Genomic DNA, 13061 nt, shown 5'->3' on the forward strand with positions numbered 1-13061 from the left:
AGTATTCAAATATATGAGCCTATGAGGGTTATCCTTATTCAAACCACCACATTGTAACAAGACTTCCTGTCCCACCAGCCAGCTTCCAAATAATGACACAGAGACTTAATAAGCGTGGCCTTAGCTTAGGCTTGTCCCACTAGCTCTTATAACTTAAATTAATACGTTTATTTTAATCTGCATTGTCATGTGGCTTGTTACCTCATCTCTCCATACTGCTAATGCTGCTTCCTCCATATCTGGCTGGTGACCCCACCTTCTTCCCAGAGTTCTCTCTCTGCCAGTAAGTCCCACCTATACTTCCTGCCTAGCCGTCAGCTGTTCAGCTTTATGTTATACTAATCACAGCAATACATTTTCACACAGTGCACAAATATCCCATAATACCACATACCCCAGGAAAGTTTAGGAACTCGGACATGGGTGACATTTGGGGGCTCCCATAGTCTGGGAATACCAAGACATTAGCTTTAACCTGGTGTGGTGGCTTGTAAATATAAACCCTAGCACTCAGAGGCTAAGGCAGATGGGTTGCTGCAAATTTGGGCCATCTTGGGCTATGCAATGAAGTCCAGGTCAGTCTAACTGACCTGGAAGTGACAAAGTCATCGCATTTATGAATGTTCAGCGCAAGATCAAGCCAGTCAACATTCCAGCACAGACAGGAGAAGGGCTCATGAGGCTGTACCCCTAGCTGAGGAGCTATTGGCAATCAATGACTGCTAGGGAAGGAAGAATCATTTTTCTTTTGGAGTATGGCTGTTGGTAGGTTGCCCATGTTCCAATGCATAGGCACACACTTTCATGCAGCCAGCACTCAATTTATTTATTTGTTAAAGAAGAAGACATGAAGGTGAGAGGGGAAATATTAGGGGGCTCTAAGGGATGGGGAGGGGGTTTAGTTGAATATGAAGATGAATTTTAGGTGTGTGAAATTGACAAAGAATAAAACATTAGTTTTAAACAAAAACCACACATGAATGCACATACAAAAAGCAAACAAGCAAGAAAGCAAAGGAAAACATTACCTCCAAAGAGAAGCATAAGCCATCCTTACAGTTCAGGCGTTTAATTTCAGCTACTTGGGAGGCTGAAGCAAGAAGAGAAAAGGCAAGTCTGGTCAACTCAATGAGACTGTATCTGAAAACAAAGGAGTCTGGCGATATAGCCCAGTAGTACAGTACTTGCCTAGCATGAAGAAGACCTTGGGTTCAGTTCCTAAATGAAAGAGTGCTACATGTTGGTTGAACATCTTACCACTGGGACATAGGGCTCCAACTCAGATGGTCTGTTTATGTGATCTATAATTTTGTAGACACAAGTGAAGTGTATATATGATGGTGGTCCCATAAGAGTTTAATCAAGCTGAAAAATCCTATTGTCTAGGGATGTTACAACATCTTATATAATCCATCACTTGTGTTTGTGGTGGTGCTGGTTTAAATGATCTGTTTAGATACACAGACTCTACTGTGTTCCAGTTACCTACAGTGCAGTAACACACTGTGGTATAGTATTCAGGCATTATGCTGGCCTGCCCCTGCCACCTGGCAGAATGCACTCAGGCAATACCTGGTCAGCCCAGGGTTCCATGAGTACATGAGTACATGAGTCCGAACGCAGGTGCAAAGGACCCCTTTAAAAGAAAGACCTCTGCCCACTTGCACTGTCTTTTCTCTCTTTCAGGCTCTTCTCTCTCTCTCTATTCTCTTCTTTCTGCTCTCCCTGCTCTCTCCTTCCCACTGTTCCCCTGGGGCAGACAGAACTTTTCCTGTCTCCCTTTTCTCTTCTGTCCTCTTTTTGTATCTCTGTGTCTCTTCACCTCTTTTTTCCTCCCCCTCCCTCCCTTTTCTAATAAAACTTTTCATTTAAGCTCTGTCTGCCTGGCATGTTTGTCCCTTCATCTCAGTCACCCTCGCCGGCCATGGAATCTGCCATGGTTCCACATCCAGGGTCCCCCCTCCACCTTTATGCTAACCCACTGTACAGCCTTTTTACTCAGGAGTAACACCTTACACTGTGCAGCCTGTGTATAAAAGGTCACACCATCTAGGTTTGTGCCTTTTAGGACATTTGTGTGATGAAATGGTCTAACAAGGAAATTCTCACAATATATCTCCATTATGAAGCAACACATGACTGAATTATTACAATGAAAAGGAAATGGAGGGCTGGAGACATGCCCAGTGGTTAATAGTGCTTGTTGTTCTTCCAGAAGACTGAAGTTTAGTTCTCAACATCCACATTGGGTAGCTCACAACTACTTGTAACTCCAGCTCCAGAGTATCTGATGATCTCTTCCAGCTTCTGCAGGTATCAAACGCGCGCACGCACGCGCGCGCGCGCACACACACACACACACACACACACACACACACACACACAGAGAGAGAGAGAGAGAGAGAGAGAGAGAGAGAGAGAGATGGTGGCAGTCAAAAATAGGCTGACTTAACTAAGGACTGATGCTCCTCAGAATCCGAGGACCAGGGAACATTGTAAGGCAACCAGCTGATGGCTGATGGCTGGCTAAAAGCAAGGTGGTTATGGGGGTGGGGGAGTCATTCAGTATGACCATAGGCACCTGTGGGAATGGAAATGGAGGAGAGCACAGGCCTGATTTCCTCCTGATATAGTCTTGTTTAGGTAACTTTTCCCTCTTTAGATATTTCCTTCCTCCCTGTTTCATCTCAGGTTTTTCGAGACAGGGTTTCTCTGTATTGTTTTGGAGGCTGTCCTGGAACTCGCTCTGTAGATCAGGCTGGCCTCGAACTCACAGAGATCCACCTGCCTCTGCCTCCCGAGTGCTGGGATTAAAGGTGTGTGCCACCAACGCCCGCTGTCATCTCAGGTATTTGTTGGTGATAATAGTTGTCACCACTGCCCACCCCCTTCATGTGACTGACAGTTTGTGCTATAAAGGAGGAATAGACCAGAATTCTTCCAGCACCCTGGAATGGTTTTGGGGAAGAGTGACTACCATTTCAAGTATATGTATTACAATGGACAGCTGTCCTGAAGGTATTATCTGTCCGGTGCCCGCTATTCATGACACCCACTGAAGATACTAGTGAGTTCGGTTGTTGCGATCCCTCTGCTTAAGTTTGTGCTCCTGGAAGCATCTCCTCAGTGAAGAGGAGAATGGAGAGTCAGTCTTTCACAGGTACTGAGTTCCTGGTACTGGTCAGGCTCTGGAAAGAGCAGCCAATAGGACAGATACCCAGGACCACGAGAAGACTTATGGGTATCTGGATCATAGAGGGCCACCCAAGAACCAGAAGGTACAGCTCATGGAACAAGGGGACAACGGGGGACTCAAGAGAACAAGCATGTCCACATGCGTGACAGCTGGGGTGAAAAGGAACAGCCAGCAAAGTGAGGGGACACAGAAGCAGCGGTGTGGTCAGAACAGCTCTGGGCAGAGGCACTAAGTGGGGCAAAAGATGACAATAGGGTTAAAGCGGCAGCATGAGGGATGTAAACATCCAGGGATGAGGCTCTGCAGAGGATAGGGACACATACTTGCTGGGGGCACTCTGGGGTTCCAGGCACTTCTGGGCACTTCCAGATCTGGGATACTGAGGTCAGGGATACTCAGGTTCCAGGAATTTCAGACTCCTAGAGGTCTGTGCATTTCGTGGATTCTGGCACTGTGGGGGTAAGGGTCGCTCCTGGGATCCAGGCACTCTGAAGTCCTGGTACTCCAGGATGTGCTACTCCGGGGTCGCTGTGCTCCAGGGTCCAGTGCACTGTGATGTTATGGGCACTTTGAGAGTTTGGGGCATTCCAGAATTCCGCGCAGTCTGGGTTTCCGGGGAGCTCTGAAGTTACACGCACTCTGGGGATCCCGAAGCTCTCCAGATTGCTGGCAGTCATCCGGGATCCCGAGTTTCGCGGTACTGCTGCGAGGTCCTGGCAGGGCAGAACAGCTGCTCCTGGGTGGGGCCGCAGGGGCCACTGGGACTACGCATCCCAGCAAGCCGTGCGCGCGTCACTTCCGGCAGCGGGCGGGAGCCATCGAGTGTTTACTTCCGGCCTCCGGCGGGGCTGAGGCCGAGCGAGGCGCGGGCCCCGCGCAGCCATGGACTGGCTCATGGGGTGAGTGGCGGCTGCCGGCGCAGCGCGGCGCTGCGAGGGGCGGTGGCGAACGTAGCGAACGCGGGGCGGCGGGCGGCTGGCTCCAGGAGGGGCGGGGGCTCGGGAGCACGACCAGTTGTCGCGGGTCGCCGGGAGGCCGGGCGGGTGGGAGGGCGGCCGGCGGGAGCGAGGCCCGGTCCCCAAGGCGCTGTCCCGAGAGGCCGCGGCCCCTCGCCGCGGGGTGACTGGCTGCGAGTCGGGCGCCCGGCACCGTCGGCCGTCGGTCTTCGCGGGGCCTGCGAAAGTTCTTCCGCCCAAATGACTTTCTTCCAATTTACTTTTGAGGAGAGTGAGAGGCGAGCGCTCCTGGCCGCGCGCGCTCTGCCAGCTTCTCGGTCCTCCACCCTGTGGCAGTGCCCGCGGCCCTGCTGCGGGTTCAACGTAACCATGCCGGGCCACGGAGATGCCGCCTTTGGATTCGGCAGTGCGAGGGCTGCGCGGGACCCTAAAGTTAGAAACCGGGAGATTGCGGAGGGCAGCATAAGTGGTGGTACTTTCAGGATGACTGAGGCGACTGAGACGGTTCTGACCTCCCAGTGCGTGCAGCCTAGGGAGAGGGCGGACCAAGAGGACAAGCTTCCCCAGGGATAATCAGGAGACCAAGGGAGGCTGGGAGCCACATTGTGCCACTTAGGGTAATAGTGTGGGTGACACAGGGGACTAGGCGTAGGCCCATCTGGTTTCTCCAAGAGGCAGCACTCTCACTGGCCCCCCTCTGCTTACTAGCTGTGTGCTACTCCTTAGACTTGCTTTGAAGCAAGTTAGATGGAAGCGATGGAATGTGCAGTGCAGGTATATGGAAGGATAAACTGAGATAAGGGCTAGCACATGTTTTGGCTTACAGTAAGCATTGGCAGGGGATATATCCTGGTCATTTTCAAGGTCTCTAAAGTCCAACCTATTCCAGATCACTCTCCCTTTGTGCATTTGTGGAGAGGGCCAAAACTGGAGAGAATTTGGCCTACCTGCAAATATGGTTTCATTGCAAGAGATGTGGGTGGATCTGTCTGCTGGGTCACTGAAGAAGCTGCCCACTGCTGTATGTGTTGTTTTTACAGGCCTGTGCTCATGTGTGGCAGGTGCTTTTTTCCTGCAGACTGACCAGAAGCCAGTCTTTAAACTGACGGAGGACTGTTTTGTGGACGGAATCATCATTGCAAACAGGCAGACATTAACCATCATCAGCCTTTGGAGGCACTGGTCTTTGTGACTCCTTGGTAGCAAGGAGCTCTGTGGGAAAGGACAGTTGAGCCCTTATCTCTTACCCTAGGTTGGAGTCAGTCCAGGCCCTAGAGTATAGCTGGGAGCTTCGTCTGTTTTGGGGGCCTTTAGGAAAGGAAGGAATCTCAGCCTCACTGTCAAAAATAGAGATGTGGTTGCAAAGGGCAGGGGAGAGTTTTAAAGAGGGATCTGGCTGCAGGGTAACTATCTTTATGTTCATGTTCTTAAGTGTCACAGATTGCATAACGGATATTGGCAGCCTAAGTTCTTTAACAATTCTGCCTGAAATATTTTTTCCCAGTGGTCAGGTACAATTCCTCCTTGGTGTTTTTGGAAGATAAAGGCAAGAAGCCCCAGTATTCCTCATCCCTCTTCCGTAGTATTGCTCTAAAAGTAGGAAGACATGAAAGTTTCAGAGTGAGCCTCAGAGATCCCCCCTCCCCACTACATGCAACGCGCACACACACACTCACACTCACACATTCTGATCCCTGGGTGAGAGCTGGCAAGGTGGTCAATAGGGAGGGAAGCCATTTTTTTCCTTCCAAATGCCCATTGTTTGCTCGGGACTGGAGCTTTATCTGCAGCTAACTCTTTAACTAGCTTTTCATCTGGAAGAATTGGAGAAACTTATCATCTTTTACTGTGTCTTCATCATTTTCTTAATTCAGACCATTCATTGTCTATGAACAGTTTAGAATACAGTGTTGGTGTTTTGAGGATTGTTTGTTTGCTTGCTTGCTTTAAAGTAAAGGTTTTGTTGACTTGATTCATGTTGGGTGGACCACGTATGAGTGTGAGTAGTGTTTTCTTCCAGCAATTGTTAGAACTGGAGAGTTGTCTACAAAAATCCAAGTGGAAAACCACATCTTCCTCTTAGCTGGGTGAGGATCAAGCTGGAACTGCGAGCATCTCACAACCTTATCTTTTGCATTCAGCTGCTCAGGAGGAAGGGAGGCCCTGCAGGGAAACATGCTTGGGATAGCCAGAGCAAGAGTTTGGCACGTTGGGACTTGGTTGTGGACCTGCTGGGACTTTTCTGGAGAATGCTGTAGGTGTGGCTCTTAGCCGCCTCTTGTGCTGTAGGTTTCCTCTGCTTGGAGACGCTTTGAGTTTCTTGTTCAGCAGTTTATATAGTCAGATTGCCTTTAGTACTTATAGAAAGGGTTACAGATTTTTTTGTTGTTGTTTGTTTGTTTTTTTTCCAGACGGGGTTTCCCTGTGGCTTTGGAGGCTGTCCTGGAACTAGCTCTTGTAGACCAGGCTGGTCTTAAACTCACAGGGGTCCCCCTGACTCAGCCTCCTGTGTGCTGGGGTTAAAGGCATGTGCCACCACCGCCCGGCGGGTTACAGCTTTTCTATAGTGAATTTTTATTCTGATCTGGACAACTAAGAATAGGATAACACACAAGGGAAGCTGCTCAGGGTTTGGAGGAGGGAACCTCAACAGGCTGTGTGATACTTTAGGAGGAGGGAACCTCAACATGCTGTGTGATACTTTAGGAAACTCTTGAATCTTGCCTGTTGGGCAGGCATTTAAGCAGAAGGTCAGAGTGCACTTTGGATTTTACGTAGCAGACAGCAGTCCAGAAGCTGCTGAGCTCCTGGGAGTCAGAAGAACATACTTTCTCTTCTTCCCACTGATGATAGTGAATTGACCCTCTTGCCTAGCAACCCTTGCTGAACCTCTGCCTTTCCTAGTAGTCCCTCTCCAGCCTGCCACTGTGGCTTCTTTCCAGGGTTTCTGACTTGTGGAGCTGCAGGTGCCTTCTCAGCCATGCTCTCCTGTTACTGTTCAGGCTTTGGGGCCTTTATATTTCTCTAGTGCAGGCAGAAAGAGATGAAACCCAGTGTTGGCCATGTGTACAATGTACATTTGAAGGTCTGCTCTTGCTCAGCCAACAAGTAAAAACTACATGGCCTCAGGGCTTTCCAGTCTCTCTGGAACAGCCTTCAGCTGCCTTGTATTCTGAGCAGTTGTGTGTAGGTGTCTCAAGGTTGGCATGAGTATAAAAGGCTTTATCTCCTGGGAGAGTGTTTTTGGTGACTGACATCTGATGGGGCTTGCCAGAGTCTGTGGGTTTTGTTTGAACAGCCTCATGTGGTATGGTTTATATACCACCAAGTTTGCTTGTTTTAAGTATATGATTAGGTCATTTTTAGTAAAGTTATAGACTTTTGTTACAAAGACCATGATTTAATTTAGTTTAAAATGTGTGTGTGTGTGTTGCTAGGGGTGGAACCCACAGCCTTAAGCATCTTGGGCAAGCCCCCTACCATTCCACTCTCAGCCCAATATGGAATATTACCGTTATTCTTTGAATAGCACTGTAGTTGCTGCGCGCCTCCATCTCCACAAGAAGCAGCATCAGTCTACTCTATTCCAGAGTAGTGTGTAAATGGAGTCATGAGATCTGTTCTGTGATGGATTCAGTGTTGGGTGTCAGCAACTGTGTCCATTTATTGCTCTACCAGGCATTGTGAGGAGACTTGCATGCTCTGTTTCTCCCTTTACCTGTGGGTAGAGGTGGTTGTGGAAAATTGCAGTCATGACTGATGATGCTGTAATCTACCTAGTCTTTTAGGACAGTGAACTGTACTCCCTTCCCCAGCCAAGTATTACGAGTCCACCTCTGTGAGGGTAAGGCTTCCAATGGCTCCAAGGTCAGTGTTTTGAATGCCAAGGCTGGCAGAGGATAGGCAAACACAATGGAAGTATCAAGGATCTGAATGAGTGAGTGTGGTATGTGAAGCAGAGTATAGGGATCTTCCTAAAGGGTTGTGGCTCAGCAAGTGGAGAGGCCTGCAAGAGGCTTAAAGGTATGATGGAGATGCCATCTCTTGCAGCCAGGCTCTCTAGTGGATGGCCCCACTGAAAGATGTGATTCTAGGAACACCCTCAGGAATAGCCTCTTTCCCTGAGGGGCTGCCCAGGTAGTCATCTGGGTTGGGTTTGTAAAGGTATTTGCTTTGGTCTCTTGTGCCCCTCCCCCCAAAAAAGAGTGATCATGAGTGCTGTGTACTTCAGGACACTCTGAACACTTCATTTCTCTCTTGTTTGCATAGTGTCCCCTAGGAGCTAATGCACAAGCATCCTGAAGCTGGCCAGCAGTGAGCAGGGTTAGGCCAGTGATGTGTTGGAGAAAAGCTCTCTGTTGGCCAGGTGTAGTCGGATGGCATGGTTGTGCTTCTCTATAAAGGTGTGTCTGAGCCAGTGTTTACTTTCCTTACTGGGTCCTCAATCCAGCTGTTGTTTGGTGCTGCCAAACTCTATACCTGCCCAGCAAGGCATCTTCCCAGGCTGCCTCCAGACCTTGCTATCATTGTTGCCTATGGGACGACAGTTGAGCGTGTACTAACTTGCAAGACTTCCTCTCAGGAGGAGCTGTGGTCTGCCATGGTCATCTGGTATAGCACGTATTGAAGGCCAACTCAGTGGGGAACACCCATATCAGTGGTCCTGGTAGCCCAGCATTTCCTGTGTCTTCTTTGCAGTGGCCATGGAAACAGAAACACTCAAACCCCACTTCCTGTGTTTGTGTAGACATGCTGTACAGCCCTGAGGGAAGCTCAGCTTGTTGGCAGGGTGGTCAAACTCAGATCCTAGTGGGCACCATTTGCCCTCCACTGCTCTACTGGGTAACTCAAAGAGTACTGGGATGAAGTCATTAGGCATTTCCTGCTGGGGATTTCTGTGTACCCTGTCTGTTGTGGGCCAGTCTGGCAGAAGAAGGTGTGAGCTGCTCCTCCACATCTTGCCAGAAGTTCCTCCCATTCTGTGCCTACCTCCTGTTTGTTTTTCTTTCTGCACAGGATTTCTCAGCTGGGGCACACCCACTGGTGTTCACTGTAGTTTCATGGGATGGTGCCTGGGAACACGGAAGTAGAAACAATTGAAATAAAAACAAGAGGTTAAAGAAAGGAGGAAGAGGTTGTTCAATAGGGTATTCAGGCCGGCCTCATGTGGCCTGTGGCCCCTCCACTTGACATTGCCAGTGTCTGTACCATGGACCATGACCACACCTACTGGTTTTCTTCTCTTTGAAGGTTCCCTTTGCTATAATGCGTGACTATCTGGGTTGCAGTTTTCATCCAGTTGCTCCCACAATCCTTAGTGGACGAATCCCTGGCAAGGTCATGGGCCATCAATAGTTAAGTCCACGTGGTTATCTTGTGTTCTACTTTGGACCCAGTGATTTTGGTTGAAGTATTTCGTTGTTTTGGTGTGTCAGGAAGGCATGAGTACTCACTTCTATGTATGTATGGGCTTGTCGAGCATAGGTCATGGATGGTGGGCAGGTGGATAAAGGAGGGAAGGCCTGGCCTCTGGCTTTTGCCTGTGGCCTTCTCAGGTCAGACACTTTCTCTCAGTTGCCTTTTCAGTGGCACTCCTTTCCTTTCCTCCTTGAGCCAGCAGAATGGACACAGTCTCAGCAGCCCTCGACAGGTTTGGACTGCAGTGTCCCTGCTGCAGGTTCCAACCTTCACCTTGTGGGGCTGTGTCCCCAGTCTTTGAAAAGGCCTGACAGTGCCAAGTGGCCCCAAGGAAGTGATGTCTGAGCCTGAGGCTGGCCTTGGGAGCAAGCCCAGGAATGTAAAATTAGTCTAGGCATGGTGTGACACACAGCTTAGCTTGTCAAGTCCTGGCTGGGTCCCCAGGCCTGTCTCAGGGTTTTCTGTAGGCCAGTGGGAGCCACTGTACACCCAGCATACTTGCCTTTCTGCTCCTTAGCCAGTTCTTTTGATGCCATTTGTGACAATGCAGTTTGTGTGAGCTCTGGTATTGTGAGATACAGAGTATGAGCCAGAGACTATAGTGGAATCAAGGAGCTGCCAAAGTTAAGTGCTTTATGAATAGAGGAAAGTGGCCTGCTACTTAAGGGGGACAGGAAGGAAACTGGGGTGTGGCGGATGTAGGGCAGGAGAGTAATTTTAGTAGAGAGTCTGGGGTTTGAGAAGATGCCTGAACTCAAGGTGACTGGACATCTGCATAGAAGGGCTGCCTGGGCTGCCTTTCCTAGGTCACTGTAGACTTGTTCAGTAGACTATAATCAAGCAGTCTTTATCATTTATTACTTTTATTCTTTTTTTATTTTGATGAGTGAATTGCCCCAAATTTAGCTAATGGGAGTACTTTTGGATTAGCTCTTTTATCCCTTGAATAGGAAAGGGATTGGGAGACGTGACTGGAGGATGGGGGATCTGAACAACATTCTTGGGCAACAGTTCTCAACTTGTGGATCATGACCCCTTTGGAGGTAGAATGACCCTTTCACAGGGATTGCATATCAGATCACATATTTACATTACAGTTCATAACAGTAGCAAAATTACAGTTATGAAGTAGCAACAAAAGTAATTTTATGGTTGGGGGTCACCACAGCATGAGAGGAACTATATTAAAGGATCACTGCATTAGGAAGGTTGAGAACCACTGCTCTAGGGGATAATGGGAAAGTTATTTTGTCTCATGATTTGGCAACTGTCTTTTGAATATTGTGGATTGAAACAAGTACATGTATCAGGAAACAAGTTAGGTTTTTTTTTCCATCTCCTTTTTTTAGTTTTTAGAGTTAAGGTCTTGTTTCAACCAGCCTTAGCACATGAGTAGTGGAATTGTAAATGTCTGAGAGCATGCCTGACTTTATTATTAAGTTTTTTGATGAGGAAAAAAAAACCTGTATGAAATATAATAAACTAACAAAAAACCCTTATAATGTTTTATCAGAGACACTATGAACTTATAGTTTTGTATAGGTTGTTTTTCAGTATCCTGAGGGTAGTGGCCCCTGGACCACCTCAGTACCAAGCCACTCAAATGCTCCAGTCTCTTATGTAAGTAGTATATTTATATGGAACATAGCCACCTTCATATGTACTATATATCATCTCTAGATTTTCTTCTAGCATATGACAGGTCCAACTGCTGTGTAAATAGTTGCAGGTTTGTATTATTTAGGAAATAATGACAAAGTCTGTCACTTGCTCAGTGCAGACACTACTCGCTGGCTTTTTGGTTGGTTGGTTTGAAACAGGGTCTTATGAAGCCTGGGCTGGTCTACAATGGGCTACCACCTCCTGAGTGCTAAGGTTATAGGCATGTACCACCACACATGGTTTATACCCTGTGAGGGATGAACCCAGAACTTCATGCATGCTAGGTAAGTGCTGTACCAACCAAGTCACATCCCCAACATCATATACATTTTTAAAAGATTTATTATTTTTAAGGGTGTGTGTGTATGTGCATGAGCACATGTGCGCACACACATGTAGCTATGTGTATATGAGTGCAAGTGCCCACAGAAGCTAGAGGAGTTAAATCTCCCAAAAGCTAGACTTAAAAGATGTTATGAAGCATTGGGTGTGGGTGCTGGGGATCAAACTCAGGTTCTTTGCAAGAGCAGTTTGTGTTCTTGACTGTTGAGCCATTTTCCTAGTCCCTTTCAGATAGAATTTTTTAAAAAATTGTTGCTTTATTTTTAACCCTTGTTTGGGTGAATCATAGGTCCTTCAGATCACTGTACTGTTTCATGGCTATAATTTATACTTTGCTTATACACAAGGAGCATTATAGACTGGCTTTGACTTTCCTTGTGCTTTGCCAAAGCCATCAGCAAAGGAAGTCCTCTCCAGAGTCCCCCTTTCTTCGTTCCATGATGCTCTTGGCCACATCTCTTTGAAGCAGTGTCTGTTCTCAGCAGAGGCCGCAGCTGTCTATTCATTGTACTCACTATTTCTGTTGTGACAGGGACAGTCAGTGAGGGTAAGTGTATGTCTTATGGCAGCTCCCGGGACAAGTGCCTGGTTGACTCTGCATCTCTGACTGTGATTATGGCTCAGCAACTCCAGATGGGGCAAGGATTGGGGGACTGCTCATCTGTTGCTGCTGCTGCTGCTGCTGCTGCTTCTTGTTGATCCTGAACCTTTGCTCTCCAGACAAGGTGTTTTCATGTTACCTGGCCTAGTTCTTCCAGGTCACCTATGCTGCCTCCATCAGGGAGTCCCAAGAGGGCCTTGCTTTCTTGAGTGTCTTGGTGCTAGCTGTCTACAGAGCATGTTTCCCCAGTGTAGCCCTTCTTAAATGAAGTTTCATCCTTGGCCTAGAGCAGCATTCTCAAACTCTTTGCTCCTAGGACCCCTTTAGACTCTAAGTTTTAGCTGGATTTGGGTGAGTTGTAGCTTTTAGCATTTGCCATTTTAGCCATTAAACAGAAATATCCTTAACCCTTTAAAAAGAATAAAGGCTAAACATAAATAACATTTTTTAAATTGAAAAAGAACTGTTTTCCAAAGTGGAAAGCTGGCAAAAACAGCCTTGCTTTTTGCCACCCCTGGAGCTAGGACTCAGGGTGGCTTTGTGTTGGTTCTGCTGGGGTTTGGCCTTTACCAAGCCTGTGCAGAGCTGTTTTGAACATTAATGGGGTGAAGGTGTAAGAGGCAAGTCATATTCATGGGACAGAGGGATTTTTGGTTAACTTCTGGGCCTAGACCCTACTCTGGGTTCTGTAGCTCTGGGACTGTCCTCCCTGGGGGAACTTTCCATCACAGGCAAACGACTGGAAGGGGAGAGCAGTGTTTTTGTCAGCTTCTGGTGATCAGAGTTACATCTACCCAGATTTGGAGGGGGGCTGGGGAGCTGGAACTGGTCTTTCGGTGAAGTGAGATTATTGTTGGTCATGTTAACCCTTGGTTCTTATCTCCAA

At 47.9% G+C, this 13061-nt stretch overlaps 1 protein-coding gene across 2 annotated transcripts in view; it reads left to right on the forward strand.

Annotated features, from left to right (window-relative positions):
- The first annotated feature begins 2253 nt into the window (after positions 1 to 2253).
- The window catches only part of Mob2 (MOB kinase activator 2), a 52005-nt gene continuing 41197 nt past the window's right edge, over positions 2254 to 13061 (forward strand). The window contains exon 1 of one of the 2 annotated variants that reach the window (XM_040751328.1): positions 2254 to 2313. In XM_040751328.1, the coding sequence (XP_040607262.1) occupies positions 2291 to 2313 (23 nt within the window). In that variant the 5' untranslated portion in view covers positions 2254 to 2290. Of the gene's footprint in view, positions 2314 to 3995; positions 4096 to 13061 lie in introns of those variants that run through there. The other variant, XM_040751338.1, reaches the window with a different exon arrangement.

The sequence above is a fragment of the Mesocricetus auratus genome, unplaced genomic scaffold, assembly GCF_017639785.1.
Source record: "Mesocricetus auratus isolate SY011 unplaced genomic scaffold, BCM_Maur_2.0 Super-Scaffold_4256, whole genome shotgun sequence".
In the NCBI taxonomy this organism is placed as follows: domain Eukaryota; kingdom Metazoa; phylum Chordata; class Mammalia; order Rodentia; family Cricetidae; genus Mesocricetus; species Mesocricetus auratus.